Source organism: Xiphias gladius, chromosome 7 (assembly GCF_016859285.1).
Source record: "Xiphias gladius isolate SHS-SW01 ecotype Sanya breed wild chromosome 7, ASM1685928v1, whole genome shotgun sequence".
Classification (NCBI taxonomy): domain Eukaryota; kingdom Metazoa; phylum Chordata; class Actinopteri; order Istiophoriformes; family Xiphiidae; genus Xiphias; species Xiphias gladius.
In genome coordinates, this window is record NC_053406.1 from 8,043,254 (window position 1) to 8,063,220 (window position 19,967).

At 39.6% G+C, this 19,967-nt stretch overlaps 1 protein-coding gene across 1 annotated transcript; it reads left to right on the plus strand.

Annotated features, from left to right (window-relative positions):
- The first annotated feature begins 308 nt into the window (after positions 1-308).
- Positions 309-18,528, plus strand: b3gat1a (beta-1,3-glucuronyltransferase 1 (glucuronosyltransferase P) a). Its single transcript, XM_040131155.1, has 5 exons — positions 309-373; positions 5,875-6,017; positions 9,029-9,540; positions 15,185-15,481; positions 18,442-18,528. Exons 2-5 carry the CDS (start codon positions 5,906-5,908, stop codon positions 18,526-18,528), a joined length of 1,008 nt encoding a protein of 335 aa, XP_039987089.1. The 5' UTR covers positions 309-373; positions 5,875-5,905.
- The last annotated feature ends 1,439 nt before the right edge of the window (positions 18,529-19,967 follow it).

Below are 19,967 nucleotides of genomic sequence, written 5' to 3' on the forward strand. Positions count from 1 at the left end.
TCTGTAAGGCATTTGACTCTTAGACCCTGTCCAAGCTGCTATGTTTAAACCTGGCTGACTGTCCTTGAATCTCATGCTGGTGTAAGTGAGAGAAGTGGTGTCCGTGTGTGTGTGTGTTCGGGGGGGGGGGGGCACAAAGCGAGAAGCACTCACAATCTCTCATCACTGAATCATATTCACTGAGATGTCCTTATCTTCCAGGTCTGCATTTGGAGTTGCCTGTCTGCGTGAGTAGACAGCAGAGGAAGGGGAAAGGGAAATGGTTGGCTGTCGTGTCATGGACGATGTCACCGCTACGTAGCTCGTCCAGTATGCAGCGTTGCCTTTCCAGCTGTGCATCACCAGTGGTGCCATGATCCAATTATAACTGTGGGTAAGCCAAAGCCTTTTTTCATTCATATGAGCCTATTAATCATATGCAAGAAATGTTATTAAAGGGAGATTCCACTGATTTTACACATCAAGGTCAGTTTACTTGTCCTGTGAAAACAGTTTAATAGGGATTCCTGTGGCTCTAGAGGAGCTTTGTCAAGTCTAAAAAAAATAACCTCGATGATGTCTGTTGTGACCTGTTTCAGCCACAGTCTCTCCCAGTTCAGATGTGGAAACAAAGTACGGAAACTCAATTGAATAAGTATGAGTATTTATTCGCTGTCTGCAGAGAGCGGAGATCAATCAGGTCAGCACAAGCAGCAATACCATGAAGAGATCTGACTTGAGCTCTATGTGTGTGTCTTTATATGCTGTATGTTTCAGTCAGCCCAATGTGGCGTAATGTAAAGCCCACCTTGTGGTTTGTTGCTTGTTCCTGTTTCATATCGTCCGTTGGGGTCCTGACCTGATAAGGCACAGTAGATAACACAACGAATATTGAAGACCCACATGTCATAGCGAAATTGTCTGCAATATTTCATTTTTGGATTAGAGACTAGAAAATTTCAGAGAGCCTGCATTACAAACTGGAGGTATGAAGTTTTAAAGATGTGGATGTTGCATTACGGGAAATGTAGGATCCAGCATTTTTTGAGCTTGACCTATATTGGTGACTGAAAGTCAGGATATCTTAGCCTCTGCTGCTTTGATTTGATCCATCTTTTTTAAATCTGTTTCTTGTAAGTCCTCCAACTTTATGGAAGTGTCATACTAAATTGCAGGAGCACTTCCCAATACTAAGGGCATGTTTACAAGGTTAAGAAATCCATTTCACTTAAGATATAAGCACTAGCAATGATGTCAAATGGGTGCTGTTCAGCATTGGTCGGGATTTATGCTCCCTGAGTGCCTCCAGATTACATGGCAATTTACAGACAAGAAGCATTTTTTCCTTTAAGAAATTACTGTATTTGCTTCTGTTAGAGTATCCATGGGTTTTTACATTTATAGCCTGTAAAAGGATTATTTCCCCTTTCAGTATTTGTAAATGTGTAAAGTAATTGTATTTCAGGTTACGGTGAAAAGGTCTAAAAGGCTTCTTTTTCTTCATCTGTAGCATTTACATGATCAAACCTTATTCTTAACAAAGCACATATAATAGATTAGGTCTTTTCAAGTGGTGCTGGAAGATTATGTACCTTCAAAAACATGGCTCAAAGGAAGACATTCACTGGGTTTATCATTGAAATTCCCATACCATTTATTCAAGAACTTGGCATGTGGGTAATGTAATTTTCTGTATAACTCATTGCAATTCTACAGTCCTGGCTGAAATTATTGGCACCACTGAATTTTGAGTACAAAATTTAGCATATTTTCAGAAATAAATGCAAATGCAAACCAATTTTGTGTAATCAAAATATTTTAATAAAATATCGGAGATTACTGAACAAAAGAAAATAATGAAAACAAGACTTGCATAATAGCTAAATAATACAAACACAAAATGTTCACCAGACACAATTATTGGCACCCTTAAATAGTCACTATTTACTATATTTGGTTGCAGAACCTCTTGCAACGATTACAGCCTCTAAAAGTTTCTTGTAGCCATCTAGAAGCTTTTTGCACCTGTCTGCTGGTACTTTCTGCCACTCTTCCATTGGCAGATTTCAGCTCTCTCCAAAGTGGGATTTAGGTCAGGACTCATTGTTGACCAGTTTAAAACTGGTTGTTGTCCTGCTGAAAGACCTAAGACCTTCGCCCCACACAGTTTTCTGACACTGGGTAACACATTTCGCTCTAAAATGCTTTGGTAATCTTCTGATTTCATCATTACTTTGATACATTCAATGCCTCCAGTACCAGAGGAAGCAAAGCAGCCCCACAGCATGATAGAACCTCCACCATGTTTTCCTGTAGGTAGGGTCTTCTTTTCCTTATGGGCTTAAATTCGTCACCTATAAACAAACGGATGCACTGCATCCCCAAAGAGCTCTACTTTGTTTTCATCTGTCCATAGAACATTATCCCAGAAAGTCTGTGGCTTATTTTTGAAAGTTTTTGCAAACAGTAGCTTTGCCTTTTTGTGGCTTTCAGTAGTGGTGTTGCCCTTGCCCCTGGCCAATGGAGCCCTACTTGGTTTAGTGTGCAGCGTACGGTACGGGCTGAAACCACCACTTCAGATTGCTCCAGGTCAGCCTGAAGCTCTCTACATGCCTCACATGGTGTTTTTTCCACAATCTGCATCAACCTTCGCAGACTCCTCTGTTTGAGTTTCTTGTTAGCACCATCTCTTGGAAGCTTCTTAACAGTTTTACAACGAATGAAATAGGGATTTCAAGATCTTTGGCGATTGCCTTGTAGCCTTTGGAATTGTTATGTTTTTTGATAATAGCATTTCTGTTGCTCTCAGACAGCTCTATTGTTCATCAATTCATCAAAGGGGTGGACAATAATTGTGTCAAAAACTTACCTTTTATATCTGTATTTTTATTTTACAATATGAAAGCATTTTTTTTGTCATTGTTTCAGTAACCTTGGACATTTTAATAAAATATTTTGATTGTACCAAATAGGGTCATTTGCATTTATTTCTGAAGATATTTTAAATTCTGTACTTAAAATTCAGGTGTGCCAATAATCTGAGCTAGGACTGTATATAAGCATGCAGAGCCAGGCAAAGTAATATTTTCCACAGAGGAATTCTCTGTAAATCACCTCTCCACTGAAAAAATACAGATTTAAAACTCTGCAGAACCATTTGCTTTATTAGTCGAAAACACTATATATGGTGTAGGGTTTATGTTAGAACTATTCACACTTAAACTATTCTCACCTGATGGCTCGGGCATTAATGGTGCATTTATTTACAGAGCTCGATAAACATAATTGGTTAGTAGAATTATGTTAAGCCTCAATATATTGCCACCCTCCACAGCAGTCGGAGCAGGATCACTGTGGGAAAGTGATGACTTGTATCCTCAACTTTAAAGCTGAAAATGAAAACACCTCTGCTCAAATTATGTCTGTTTTTTCATCCTTTGTTTAACCAAGCAGATCAGTTAATAACTGCATTTTTTCAGTGAGGGCTCAGCACAATTCAATGTAAATGAGCTATGTGGGGATGAAATCCAGGGCGTGGACGCTGAAATATAAGGCAATCTGAAACAAATGAATTACACCACATGTGTGAAATATGATGTAATAATGTTTGTCAAGACTGTGTCAGAGGTATTGATTCAACCCAATGTTAATTTTAGAATGTAATTTTTTTATAATTTGTATTTATTTTTTATTAACTACAACTTCAAATTAACAACAACAAAATGTTAATAGAGGAAGAAATGTGTGTTCTTATATGCCAGGTCATTAAAGGCCCAATCCTTAATTTTTTATTTAACCATAATAATTTGAATACAATTTACTGTGGGCTAAATTCATATTGTGTAGACAAATACACACATTTTTATATTATTACAGTATTGTCCAATCATAGCTTAGTAACCATAACAAGGCACGGCAGTTCTTTCAAGCGGTTCCTCTGCTCTGATTTATGTAAGATACAACACTCTTTAACAAACACATCTTTAACGAACTACATTAGTTTGTTGAGTTACAAGCTACAACCCCCCCCCAAAAAACCATTGATAAACGCCTAGCACAAAATATTTCCCGACTTTGTGAAAGCCGGTCCTGAACGCTAGCAGGATTTAAGGTAATGTTAGTGGCTCACTGTTTTAGTACAATATCTTATTGTAGCTGTCAAGTGCATATTTCTTCATTTTATATCGGGGAAATAGTCAGATGGAAACATTAAAAAGTTGGTCAGAGACAGCATTTCTACCAACTCAAGAAGCTAACGCTACTAGCTTTATTAGCTAGCTAGCTACAGTTGATAAATTTTGTTTCTCAGCTGGCAAAATCATGAAACATGAATCCTGCTTTTGTCTACTTCTATCTGAAATCAACCCACTGTTTCAAAAATCATCCAGTTTCAAGTGGTAAATCTGCCAATGTAACCTGCCCAGCTAGGACAGAAAACCAGAAAGGCGTGGCAGCAGTAACTATGAGGAGGGTACGGCTTAGCCAACCGGCAATATACACATCACAATGATAGAAGGTAACTGAGTGTAAATGTTTTACTGCTGTGTTTAATGACAGTACATCAGCATCAGAAATCATAGAAAATGTGTATTATGGTATCTTCTCGTCTGGAGGTGGGTAGAGTGGGTATGGAAACAGGACAGAAAAATCAATAAATAGTGATGATAATGAAAAAAAAACCCTTTCAGCCAATTGGAGAGTGATAGCAAGTTGCAATCCTGTTTTGAATTTTGGTAATAGGGGCAACCCATAAGACATTGTTTCCATTTACAGCTCAAATTGCACCTTTAAAGGAGGAGGCAGTCACAGATTATGCCATTAAAAGCAGCATTAAGCCATTAAGAGATGAAAAGAAGAATGCAGATTCATAGAAACAGCACAGATATAAAAGCGTTTCTAAATAAGATCACTGCAAATGTTTTATGAGTTAGGAAATACATTCAGTATATTCACTGTGTTTGTTAGACCTAAAAAAACACAATGCATTAACCTTTAAACTTGATTGATGCAAAAGTCCATTACATCATCTACTTGGGAAGATTTTCTTCCGTTTTCTCTTAAATCAAATTGTTTCATAGCATGAAGAAAACATCATTTTAACAGTCATGCTATTTCTGTTAATGTCTGGTCAATTTCTTTTATGCTGTAATTAGATTTTTCAAAGGGGTACAAAGCTGAACCAAATGATCTGGACTCAGAGGGACGGGCACATTTGCCCAACAGTAAACCCGCAGTCTGGTGACATCGTTTCCTGCCATTTGGCTGGTGAACAGTGTCAGCACTGGGCATGAATTCACGTCCCCGTCCTCAGTGATGGCAACGATGAGCTCATTGGGTTAGCAGAGTGGATGAGCTCCTGCTCCTCCTCCAGTGGCTTTGACCTTCCTTTCATTAGCTGACACATTTAGTTAGAGTTTTAAATCAAACCTTTTGTCTTTTGACTTATCTATAGATCATACAGCATTCACCTGCTCCATTGTCTCATTCTTGGTGTATTTAGGTGAGGTTGTAATGCTGCTGCCTCTGTGGCAGATTAATATTTTATTTAGTTTTAACAGCATCAAGTAGACTATCACTAAATGTCTTTGTCACTGGCATTTTTCTATTTCACTTTCAATGCCATTTTTGTCCTTATGAATACGGGTGTCCTCCAGTGCAGTGCCTTATATGGTGTTTTTGGGGCAGTTAATGATAATTAAGGTCCTGAGAAAGTGCTTCCCATTTTCAGGTAAACGAGATACAGCAGCATACTGTTTTACATACTGCATACTGTTTTATTTGTTTAAAACACATGGATATTTCATGGAAATGTTTCAAGGCTCTCAAAGGGACATGACTTGAAATCCTGTACGTTATAAAGTGCAGAATGATAATACTTAAATCTTATTTCTCCAGGTAATGCCGAGCCAAATAACCAATCCTGGAGATGCCGAAGAGAAGAGATATTCTTGCCATCGTGTTGATCGTGTTACCCTGGACTCTGCTCATCACTGTTTGGCACCAAAGCGCTATAGCTCCACTCCTCGCCATCCGCAAGGGTACGCACTGCACTTCACTGGCAATACCGAACCTGAAGTGTGTCTTTGAATCTAACACTGCACTTCAGGTTCAGACAACAGGCCGTTCATTTAGAGGCACTCGCTGGCCATGATCATCAGCTTCATCAGATCTCAATAACACTTGCCCAGTCTGTGTGAACCTAATCCGTGCGGATGTTACCACCGCAAACACACTTTCATACATTTAGGAGTTATTTTTATATCATATATTCAGTTTGTCAGTTGAATAGAATTAATTGATCAGCTGTGTCTAATCTGCATTATTTTTTCTTATGCTAATAATAGCTTGCCCAGTATAGTATGTTACAAAACAATGTCCTTTCACAGCATTCACAGTTTATCCACTCACATGCCTTTGCCCATCAATCATCATTTTGTTATTGGTGTGATGACCACACACAGCATGAAGTATACGGCATTATGCAGCGGTTATTTCATCCATTTAAGTTTAAACATTTTCTTCAACTTGGAAATTAATTTCAGAGTTTGTTAATCAGCAGTTTGAAATAATGAATGTGTCTGCTTGATTAGCCTCATGGAATATCTTGCGTCCACATATAATATCACATTTGCACACCAGTCTTAGTCTTTAATACGCACTCCTGAGCCTTCCAATCATCCCCCAGAGACCATAAACCAACAGTGTGAAATGTCAAGTATGCCGCAGAGTAAACAAACCCAAATTAGAGCAAAATCAAATCAATGGAGCTCTTCCCCTCTACTTATAATGTCATGAATGCACGTACAGGGGCTAAGAAACCAAACATGTTTACACAAATGACCTGAGGCAGTCTGGACTCAAGATCATTTCTGAATTATTCTAAATGATTTGGTTTTGTAGGTTGTCTAAACACTTAAAATAGTTTCTGATTAGCCAGCAATCTTTAAAAAGCATGCTACTTTCTCTTCATCAAATACAATTAAATGCATGAAGTCATTTTATTGGCTTATGGGATACAGTGAAGACACAATGAAGTTTAAAAAAATTATAAATATTTTTTTGCCATTGCTATCTAACCCAGCGCAGCCCACTGGAGTCTTTTTATGTGCTCTTAAAAGAGAAGCTAGTGGTTTTTTGGCAGCATGCTCGCTGGCAGCTCGTCTTGAACATCTGGCCATCAGCAGATTGTCATAATCTATGCGCGGCAGAAAAATCCTCTTTATGTTGGAGGTGCAAATGCAGCTCTGGCAGAACGGTGACAAAGATTGGAATCAGCTGTGGCACAATGAAAAGAAATTACTAATGTTAATTCTGTAATCATATTCAATCCATCATGACCAAACTATTGGGGCCAAAATATCAAAGCCTTTATCACTGGAATAAACTCTGACTGATTCACCACCCTTTATATGCAAGTATTTACTAAGTGGTCACATTTTTCAAAATGAGCCTTACCCTTTTACAAAAGGAAAGACACAAACAAGTATTTTATTGTGTCACGCAGGACAACATTTACTAGAGTACTGCCACAGGTGCTGGGATCTTTAATAATCCTCTGCAGTGACTGACAAATAGCCAACATGACCACAAAGGCTGACCAATAAGAGTCTCACCTGAACATACAGACTTAGTTTTACACATTGATTCTCCTGTATGCCACTCTAAAACATTGTCCAGTGAAGAAGTGATGCTCAACATAACCTCTCCCACTCCACCTCATTTTTAACACCCCCTTAAAATCTTGTTGTTTTTTTTTACTGAAAGCCTTCTCGCTTTGCTGCAGTGATGTACAGGTGCATTCCAGGACACTGTGACGTCACTGTTACGTGTGTTTACAGGTGCTGCTGCTTTTTCAGCCTGGTATCCAGTTATTCCTTAAACGGCAACCTAATCTAACACCTAAAATGAGTCTTAAAATGAAAAACAAATTGTTATAGGTTCTGAGCCACACGCTGACTTTATGTATATACAAGCTCTTGCTGGGAAAAAAACTTAGTCTGCCTGAAGAAAAATAATTGCCTGAGTCTGAAAGCTGTCTGTGGCTTTGTCTGCATTGGTCATGGACACAATGGGGATGCAGACAGAATACGAAAAAATAGCTCCAACTGAGTATGAAACTTTGCTTTTATACGTTTTTTTCATGCATGTCTGGGCAGATCTCCAAAAAGGACACTTTAAGAAACTCCTATAATATAATAGACTATTCTAAGTCATTAAATATGTATTTCAGTGTACATTTTTGAGTATTTCACCAATTCCAACTGAAAGACTCACAAATGAGCAATTTTCTACTTTTTAATTTGTGTTTGGTGTTACCTCGATTTCCAAACACCATATTTCCAATGTGCATAAATGTGTAGTATCCACCATTGCAAAGGTTTAAGTGGCGATTCTTAAACTTTTTCGGTGGGGTTATCCGTGAGCCAGGATAACCTAGTAGCAGAGTTCCTCCCTTTTTCTGCTTGTATCAAGCAAAAAGAATGTCCAACATTATGTTATTGCTACTTGATTTCAAAGGCTTTCAAACTGCGAGACCCAGCTCACAGTAATCATAGCAATGTCATACAAGCTTAGGCATTTCTGAAGCAAAATGCATTTTAACTGCAAAAACTAGGACTTCCTTAATTCAGCAAAATACAGGAACTCACAGTTCTGTTTACTGCAGGAAAGTAGCACAGCATGCTATAGAAATGGAGGGGGAAAGGCAGAGGATGAGGGAATCTGTGGTGGAGTCTGAATATAAAAAAGGGCATGTCCCACAAGCAATGCAGGGGGAATAGCAAAGCTCATCTCTCCCCGTCTTGGTCTTGCGCTGTGTTTCTGTCCATCAGGTGTGTAATCCTCTCACGGTGCTTGCTTTCACTTTTTGCAGCCTGTCACCACCTAGTAAAAGAGATCTTTATCATTCCAGAGAGGCTTGCAGTCCGCCACCACCGGCTCTCAGGTACACTTTACCCCCATTGGGTTTAAGTCACCTGAGGCAAATATACAAAGGGCAGCCCAAGGTTGCACTAATGCCTTACATGTCCTCCTATCCCCAAATCTGCAGATGATGGTGTCGAGGGCAAGAGGGAGGCAGGTGGCCAGGCGCAGGACTCCAAGGAATACTGTGCCTCAGATAAGGACATTGTGGAGGTGGTGAGGACAGAATATGTTTATACACGGCCTCCACCCTGGTCCGATGTGCTGCCTACCATCCACATCATCACCCCCACATATAGTCGACCGGTGCAGAAAGCGGAGCTGACACGGCTGGCAAACACCTTCCTCCATGTTCCCAACCTGCACTGGATCCTGGTGGAGGACTCCCAAAGGAGAACGCCTCTTGTTACGCGGCTCCTTCGAGAAACAGGGCTTAACTACACCCACCTCAATGTAGAGACGCCCAGAAACTATAAGCTGCGGGGTGACACTCGGGACCCCAGAATCCCCAGGGGGACCATGCAGAGGAATCTGGCCCTGCGGTGGCTTAGGGAGACCTTCAACGCCAACAGCAGTCAAGCTGGAATCGTCTACTTTGCTGATGATGACAACACATACAGCCTGGAGCTGTTTGAGGAGGTTAGTGCTGAAATGCAAAATCAATGCTGCTGCCCTACCAGTCATCTTCATTTCATAATCTCTCATTAGCTGCAACGAAAATATTTACTGGTGATGGCACAAGTGCTGGGAATACAAAAGTTAAGAATTAAATATTACACACAAAAAGTATTATTTTACCAAGGCAGATCATATAGCAGTTGTGATAATTAAAGACACTGTCAGTAAAATATGGCTCTTTATTGACATTTTTTACCTAACTTCTGAAGCATTTCCGAATTAATACGCAAACCTAATAATGTCAAACCTACCTTATATCTAAACGTAACCATTTGTGATCTTACTCCAAAACCTAACTTTCCTGTTTATTGCCAGCTCCGCACCACTGATAAAAGTCCTCAAGCTCCGTTTGCCTTTTCAAATGCTACACCACTGATGTCCACTTGAGTTTCAGAAAAACAAACCATGTGTAGAGCTAACAGTGAGTAATTCAGGTGGCCTGGGAGATTGAACAATTCCCAAAGAGACACTGAGGCTGGCCTGTTCTGCCTGTTTGGAAAGCTTGAAAACTCAGCAGCCATTCGTGTAAACAGAGGAGTGACTGGCATTGATCAATAAATAGGCTAGGATGGGATACATAGGCTGTAGGAAAGGACGAGGTGGACAAAATATTTATATTGTGTCCATGAATTTTTCTGCATGGCATACATACGTGTTTAAAATAGGGATACTGCCAATGATATACTATACTGTATATGATCCTTTTGGAGTTGCATTGTATTGTAAAAAAAAAATACATCTTTTTCTTGTGGAGCCATCTCTCTAACTTTAGTTCAATATAAAGATACATTTGAAGTGGAACATAGAGTATATTATAGGGGCACTTTTCCAGCCATATTCTGTAAGCATCTCTGGCATATTATGTACAGGGGGGGGGGGTTGAACAATAAATTCTAAGTTACTTGAAGCATTTTTTTTTTAGCTCTTACCAAGCATACCCAGTGATCTGGAGCTAGTGGAGAGAAGTTTGGGCATGTAATCAGTACATCTAAGGCCATCCATCTTGACATCAGTTGAATTACCTGAGAGGACACGGTCTGGATCCTTTGAGTATTAGCCTCAAGTCTTGTTAGCAGTGCAGACAGGGTCCGTAGTAAATGGAACGCCAGGTATTGACGGGGCCTGTCATTACCTTTCTGTGGGAATCAGCCAAAGTGCTCCGTCTCCCTCTGAGGCCCTCCATCACCTCTAGCAGGCCTATTTATGGGCCAGAGTAACGGCCCTGGGGGGGAGGGAGAGAGTGGGGATGGAGAGGGAGAGACAGAAAAAGAATGAGAGAAAAGAGAAAGTGACAGCCAGATAGAAAGAGAGCAAAAAGCTGGCTGCACGTACAGTATAGTTTGCTGACACCACAGCAAAAATTCATTAGTTTGCTGACACCATAGTGAATATTCAGAGGGTCTCAACAGCTTGAAAACAGAGAGGCGTATTAGTGACTCCTTCAGTGTGGAAACACAGCTGAAAGAGTGATGTACACAATCACAATACATTTTCAAATCTAACTATACAAAACTAGTTAGAGCTAGTTACAGTACATGCTGACGAACAATAGGAATAAAACGAAATGAAATATTGTATGACAAAGGGAAAACAGTGAAACCACCAACAAAATCTGACAGCTGTATAAAAACTGAAATTACAGTTATAGCCTCGAAAAACATTTTCCCTTAAAGCAAATAAGTTATGCTTTGAGCCAAAACATTAAAATATTGTTTAGGAGTATTGTTTTCATAGAAGGTGAACTGATGATAAAAACAATTTTAATGAAATAATCTCAAAATCGGTGCTTATCCTCCATACAATTGTTTTTTAGGTTTACAATACAGCTCACAGCTTGTGATAATGTATATAGGTTGACAGTAATGATGAGAAGTATTATGTGCAAAAGAAGTTTGCTGAGAGAATGCGTCACTTTCATTTAATAGACTGGCATGTAGCGTAAAATCAGGGGCAGCTCCACAGAAAGTGAATGCTGCTCTAATTCTTAGTGAAAAAAACACCGGAATACTGAATAATTGAATCAGAGATAGTAGCAAAAAAACAGTACAAATAAATGATTCTGACTCTGCTGGTTTGTCACATTACATGTCTGTTTTTTACCTTTCATGACAGAGAAGCAGGAAGATCTAAGCAGCTGGGCATTAAGCTGTCTCATGAAACACTCAATCTCATGTATTTTTGTTTGGAAGAATTCAGGGTATTCCAATTTTTTTTACAACTGTCTCTTGCCTTCCTTGCTAACATACAGTGTAGGGCAACATGCTACAGCAAAGTGTCCCTCTATCCCTTACATCATAAGGATAAATTAAGCATGCTAAAATGATGCTTATTTTATCCTAATGATATAAAAGTAATAATAATAAAAGTTATGATCCAAGCTTTGTTTCCATCGCATAAAGGAAGAAAGTTATGAATCATGTTTAATTATATTTTCAAAGCATATTCTAGTACAAATATTAAATAATGTCACTGTTTGTTGTGAGAATAAAAATGATCATTTTTACCAAAAATGTATATAATATTTTTATATGGACAATAACTAAAGGGTATTAAAATTACATTTTTGCAGCTGACACACTAATTAAGCCTAAAAGTAAGTGGCTTTAACAAGACTTAATTTGCTAACCCCGCTCGTCCACAGTTTGTTTTTTTTTACAGCAGCAGCAGTGAGGTACGGAGCAGCAGGAGTTCACCTCAGCTGCCACAGCCTGACACAGACACAGTACACTTCACATCACTGCACACAATAGTCTGCAGTTGCAAAAAAAAAAAAAAAATCCTGACAGGAATTGTTGTAACTGAACTTCAATCACATCTGGTGCCATAGAGGACATTGCTTTTTTTGCCACCTATTCATACTTACAGTCATACTCAGTTTTTCGTTCCATCAACACCATAAGTGACTTTGGTACAGATTGTTTTTTATTAAATGCACACTTTTTAAGGTATTTCTTAAGGAAAACTAAACAAAAAAACCATCATGAACAATTCATTTTCCACAGTTGAAGTACCTCCCTGTAACAAACTATCGGAATTATTGAGGCGTCATCATAAAAGTCCTTCCCAAACCACAGGTTACACACGATAAATCTTTCAGAAGCTTCATTAGTTACAAAAATACCACGATTTAAACTGTATCACAATAGTAGGACAACCAAAATACTGAATATATATTGAAATTATATAAATATATGCAAAAAATGACTGTTTTCATTATGGATTCATCTGCCAATCATTTTTTCAATTAATCATTTAATCTATGAAACGTAAAAGAAAAGGTCAAAAAAATGCCGATCACAGTTTTGCAGAGCCAAATGTGACATATTCACATCTTGTTATGTTTCACCAAAAGTCCGAATACCAAAAAATATTTGGTATACAATCATACAGGACAATGAAGTGCCAGAAATCCTCTCATTTGAGAGGCTGGAATCAGTAAATATTTTGCATTGTTTCACTATTCTTGCTTGAAAAATGACCGATTATTTGATCATGAAAATAGTTGCCAATCATTTTTCGTTTCACCTCTAATATTCTTAGTATATCAACTGATGGTAAAACAATATATTGTATATTACTGATATAACATCCTGCTCTACTTTATTGTATGTTCAAAAGACCCTTAAGTTGAAATATAGATGGACAACTGGTGCAATTTGCAAGTAAATTTATCAGCTTTATTTTATAGGTTGTAAATATACACTTTTAATTAAGGCATTTTGAAATAATTAAATACAATTTAAATCTTTCCAGTTCATTTCTAGTGTTTGGACACATACACACATACTCAAATATATATAAGCAGCAATCGATGACAGTTCTGTTTTATCTTCTCTGCACCCTTAAGGACTGATTAATGTACCTGGATGCCTGCCTTCGTTTCTCTGTTAGAATTCGTGATTTCTTTCCTTTGTATTGCCACTCAGACTACTTTGAAAAACAGTCACTTCGTCTCTTTGTGCCTCTCTCTAAGTGGAGCAGGGAACAGAGCTTAAATGCACACACAGGCGCGCACGAACAAACTGAAGTAACGGTGAAGAAAAAACTCTGCACTAACACATCATATTCATCAGAATGGGGGCAAGAGGAACTTTGTTGCATTTTCATAGGTTTTGGTGCCAGGAGAAGAGGGATTTCAGCTGCTTTACTCCGGCTGACATTTCCCTCAAGAGGCAACAGGCGGAACACTCATTTTCACATTCTCAGTAAAGATGGGAAAGTGACAAGCCTCTTGACATTGCCTAAAGAGAGCCTGATTTATGCTTCCTTTTGATTTAAGTCAAACCTGTATCTGGAAGGGAAGAAGACAGGTGACGGTTGAGCAAAATGGTGGATAGATTAATTCGTCGCCTGGCTACAACATACCCTGGCAACAGTTGAGACAACCTGGAGGATAGCACTCACAGGAGCTCCTCAGCATCCAACAGCAGTTCGTTTTTAACTATACTCAGGTGGTAATGAAGGAAATAATTATCAGAAAAAACCTTTGCATTGCTGAAAAAGCATGTCGAACTTATAACAGGGAGAAAAAGAATGTGATGACAGATAGTGTCGGCCAAAAAAACAAAAATTATGGCAGCACCATCACATGGACATTTGCGTATAAGCACTTGATCGCTCTTCCATTCCATGAACACCCAGTGCTCATTAAGACCTACCATCCTGCCAAGTCTTATCTGGATGCCTGGCACAGTCATGTTCCCTAAAGCTCAAATCTATGGATTCCCTTAAGCTCCCAGCCTGCTTCATGCTGTTCAAACTCTGCTGCTCTGATCCCCTGAACTGACCACACAGCAGCTCATCCAATCACGCACCAATCTACTACAGCAGCTCATATGCAAAGGGATATTTACAAGTGATTTGCACAAAATGCATGCAATGAAAAAAATACATATATGTAAACAAGCTTGCATATAGATGGGGAAACTGGATACTGCACTTGCACTTGCACACACCTGTACTTAGAAAGACCTTCCACCAGAGAGGTACAGCATCATTATTTCTGCTGCATTGAATTTGATTAAATGACTGCTGTTTCTAAACCTTCCTCTTCCCTCATTATAAAAGCTTAGCTTCAGTGACTGCAGCAGCTCTTGCAAATGGCACTCACCGAGAGGCAGACAAAGAAAAGGGCGGCAAGATCGTTTGATGCTGGAAGATTAAAGGCCAAAAAAAAAAAAAAGAAAGAAAGAAAGAGGAGGATGGCGGTTCTCTACCTTGAAGAATCTCCTTAGCCAACCAGCAACCATAGCCACTTTTATCTAATGGCTTGGATTCTTCAAACCCTCTTGGCAATGTCCACGTTTACTCCCTTTAAAGATGGCTGTGTGCAACTATCTCATTGTAGAGCAGCTGTTGAACGATGTGTGTGATCCGACATCATCTTAAAGTGTGTCAGCTGCACATGGCACAATGGCTTGGTCAATATTCACCGTCTTTCAGAATGAACAATAGCAGCAGCTCTAAAACCCCGCTGTCCATGTTCTGCTGTAAGGCTGGCAGCTCAATCCTCATTCTCTAATACTGTGTCTCAATGTCATGTACACTTCTTCAGATGAGTAATCCTCCCCTCCTCTATTTCTCTTCTTGACTCTCCTCTCTCTAGATGAGATCGACTAGGAAAGTTTCAGTATGGCCTGTGGCCTTTGTGGGTGGCTTGCGGTACGAGTCCCCCAAGGTCAATGCAGCTGGAAAGGTCTATGGCTGGAAGACGGTGTTCGACCCCCATCGGCCCTTTGCCATCGACATGGCTGGCTTTGCCATCAACCTGAGACTCATCCTCTTCAAGCCACAGGCGTATTTTAAGCTTCGTGGAGTGAAGGGAGGCTACCAGGAGAGTAGTTTGCTCCGGGAACTTGTCACACTCAACGACCTGGAGCCTAAAGCAGCCAATTGCACTAAGGTAATTTACTCTTTTTATGTTTGCTCCTGTTAAGCAGCTTGACTGGAGCAGTTAGTAGTTCAGGGATTTTCAGTGAGGTAGTAGTCCAGCGGTTCCAAACCTAGGGGCCTGGCCCCTCCAAAGGGTCACAGCATAAATCTGAGGGGTTGTGAAATGATTAATTGTGTAGGAGAGAAGCAAAAACAAAGTTCTGTTACACAAATCTGATTTAATTTGTTGAAATTTTCTCCAATCTTTAGTATTTTTGCAATAAAATGAATAATTTGACATCTTTGGGCCTCAAACTGTTTTTTGTAGATGAAACCATTTGAAGGGTTCTGAGGAGAAATGTCTCTCTGATGGAACTGCTAAAAACTCATAGACATCTGAAACATACAGTAAAAAGGAGCCACCTCTACACTCTGCTTTTTGTAAGGGCTCATGCCAAACAGGTTGGGAACCACTGGTTTAATCTCTAACAATACATTGTATTTTAAAACCTTATCATACTGTATAAGTTCTGAATGTAAATTCTTAATCTATGAAATAATGAGTAACTATAGCTCTAAAATAAATATCATGGAGAAAAAAATAAAACAATATTTTAATTTGAAATGTAGTGGAATAGAGGTAGTTAGTAGCACAGTACAGTAGAAGTATCTCAAAATTGCACCTAAGTACTTTCCAACACTAGCTGTAGCATACTAATATCATAACCTGCATACCAGGTGACATAACCTTGTAAAATCTGTTATATTTATAAGTGCTGAACCATCTTGATAAAATATATTTCACCAACAATTCAGGATCAGAGGAAAGAAAGTGTAGAGAAATCCACAATCTATTTTTTTCACAGTGCTAAAATCAGGCCCTTTACTGATTTTCACCCTTAGCAACAGAAAACAAATATTATGTTTTCATAAGTTATATAATAGAAAACTTATGGAATAGAGAACTGTAGATTTCGAGCACACTGCCTTGATGATGCAACAAAAAGTACTACTCATACACAAAAAGACAGTGGGGTCGTGTGAAACTGTGAATTCCCATAAACAAATCAAGAAAGTAGGAAAAACTACTTCCACCAATTATACACAGTAAGACTCTCTAAAGAAAGATGTGCAACATGCAGAAACAGGCTTATTTGCTTATTTACCAAGAGTTAAATAAACTTTCAAGGTGCTAGTAGGGAGCTTTTGTTATCTCTCGACAGAGCCGGGCTAGCTGCTCCCCCTGTTTCAAGTCTCTGTGCTAAGCTAGGCTAACCGTTGCCTGGTTCTAGAAACACATTTACCGTACAGACATGAGAGTGCTATCAATCTTCTACTTTGTAACTCCTGGCAAGAAAGCAAATAGGTTTTACCAAATTGTTGAACGATTCCTTTAAAGGAAGACAACATTACATTGAACCACAACACTTTGATTATAACCAGGAGAAACCTACATACAGGTCATTTGTATTTTTTGGCATCAAATGAGGCTCTTTGCTTTGATCACTGATCAGGAAAACAGGGCATATATTCAGTGTTTGATGCCTCAAACTTACTTTATTAAGCTCCCTGAGCTGGAAAAAAAAATCAACACATTCATGAGGCTACTGGTTTGTAAATTCTCCCCTATGTTCCTCTTCAAAATATATCAGGTAAGAAATCCACGTATTTCTTGGCCTAAATGCCAAGAAATCCGTGGATCTCTTGGCCTAAATGCCACAAAATGCTCACGTTTCGATTGGTCAGAATGTAAACTATTCGAAACTTGTTGCTGAAAATTATTGATTATATATCTCCCCCTGCCCACATACACTCTTGCACACACACACACACACAAACTTGAGTGAGCGGCTCGAGAGTAGCAGAAGCAGCAACATCGTTGTTCTTCTTCATGCCCACGCCGCCATTTCTGCTTACGGCCCATGGTCTGGGTCACTTCACTAAGCCTCTCTCTGGGCAAAGAGGAGTCAGCCAGAGGGCTTTAGCTAACCAGTACACACACCTACACGCACTAAGACACGCACACGCACGCACGCACACACAGAGACAAAGAGCTAGAGACAGAATGAGGGAAGAGGAAGGGAGAGAGAGACACTTTCAGCCAGTTTTTTCTTCTGCTCTTCCCTAGCCATTCAGATGGGTAAATGAAAAGAGGGGATTCAGGGAACGGCTGAGAGAGCAGAATTGGAGTTTTTGCAGGGGTGGTGGGGCAGGGACGTAACACTGATTACAGATGAGCGCAGGGACGGGGAGAAGAGGCGGCAGGGAAGGAGGAAGAAAAAAATTGAAAGTTGTGCATGGGCATCTCTCTTTCTTATAATCTACCATTTCCGATGCCAGTGTTACTATTAACCTTCCCCTACACCAGAGCAAAGTGGGAGTGGGCTCCTGGCACATCTGACACACGCACTATGCATAATTCATGAATGCCGCCACGGCAAGATGAATGGAAGGAGCGCTCCAACACAGAGGAGAGAGAGGAAAATGAGCTTGACACTTTTGGGGGTTTTTTCCCCCTCCCCTGCTCCCCTTGCTTTCCTTTTCCTGAATGTTTGTCCAGTCGCTTGGTCCAAATCAACCCAGAATACCCAGAAGAACTCTGCAAAGAACTGTAGTGCTACTCATACATCCTATTTATAAACATTTTAGGTTGGCTGTCATTTTAAAGGTAGCCATTATCGTATGGTCAGGAGAAGACTTCACACAGGCCGTGCTGAGAGGGTTGTGTCATATTATTATATGTAAGGTAACACACTCTGGCGGTCCCTCTTCACTCCCTTCTAATGCAGGGTTCATGCTCAAGTAACTGTCTACACAGACAGGCCCTGTGGCGGTGTGGCGTATGTACTGTTGGAGCTATGAATTGAGTGTTTTGGAAAACATGAGACAGAGTAGGAGCTCAAAGGGAGAGCAGACTAAATGAGTGCATTAAGGGAACAGCATGTTACTAATGTTACTGCTGTTTGTGTTTCCACGCGCCTTTCTCACCAGATACTTGTTTGGCACACAAGAACGGAGAAACCAGTCCTTGTGAATGAGGGGAAAAAAGGATTCACAGACCCCAATGTGGAGATTTGACTGATCCCCTCAGACCATGGTAAATAATTATGGTTTATGAAGTTTGAAATGCCTTGTGTTGCTGAGCTGAACCCTCTTTTCTCCATCAATTTTATTTTCGAATGAAATGAATTTAGAAGGCAAAATGGAAATGTGATGAACACTCACCTGGTCTCACCTAGTTTGACTACAAAAAGAGCAGGTGTTTCGAATATCTCCTAATATCTTGTGCATTCATTTTTAATGTGCTTCCTGTTAGGCGTAAACACAGCAGATGTTGTCCGTTATTAAATGTCACCATTGAAATGAACAGGTTCAATGAACATAAATGAAGCCGTAGTGCTCTTTCTCAGCATTTCTTCATCCTTTCTTTTGCAGGTGGTCGGCCTTGGACCTGTGAAGGAAAAAAACGGCCAAGTTGCTTGTTAAGTACAACAAGCACTCATGTCTAAATCATCAGAAAAAAAGGAGGCGGGGGTCTCTGAAGGGGGATTTAATCCTCGTGACTGACTCTGATATTTTTTCAAATATGGACTAAAACAGTACAAATGTATCATATTAAAGCACAGATTAGTAAGAGGTGGCGGTTATTTGTCAGGACTGAAGTGCAGAAGGGACGACATAAGGGACGTCTCACAGGGGTCAGTGCAGACAGTCGTGACCTCCACCATAGGCTGAGGACAACTTAACAAAAGAGACAGCACAACATGAAAGGCATACAGCCAGCGGATTCAACCACCCAAGCAGATTAAAGAATATCCTTCACCCCCTCCAAAAAACAAAAAAAAACAAACAAAAAAAACGAAAACCAACACTATGGAAATAAAAAACATTATGTGGACATGTCTGCACTTGGTACAAAAGAGACATTCCTCTTGGATTTGAGGACACGACCTACATCATCAGCCTGGATAAAAACAAAACTCCACGGACAAATATGTCTCATGTGGGTTTTCCTTTGAGCAAACACAAACATAGACATAGCAAGGGAAGAAATGTTCTTTTGATAAATATGAAATGTTTGCTTTAATTTAATTTAATTGGTTCGGGTGTTTTGCAAGCACTTGACTTACTTGCTAGTTCAATACTACTGACTCTTGCCTACATTTACTCTTGGGTTATCATTGTTTAGTTTTATAGTGTCATTATAACTCATTCATTTAGGCCACCTGTACACTTGAAGAGCGACTGCTGTTTGAAATGTCCCCATATTGTGCTTGGGAGCTGAAACGTACATGTAAAACATCAAGATCCTAACACTCCTCTGAGCACTTAAAAAAAAACATAGACAAACGATGTTCCTCTGCGGCAACATCTGTAAATAGTAATTCAACATGAGAACAATCTGAGGATTAATGACAAATTCTGACAAGAGCATTGTAATTACTGTATTTATATGTTACAAAAAAGTCTCTTCTCTCTCCCCCGTGGTGACTTCCTCACAATGACGTACAACAAGG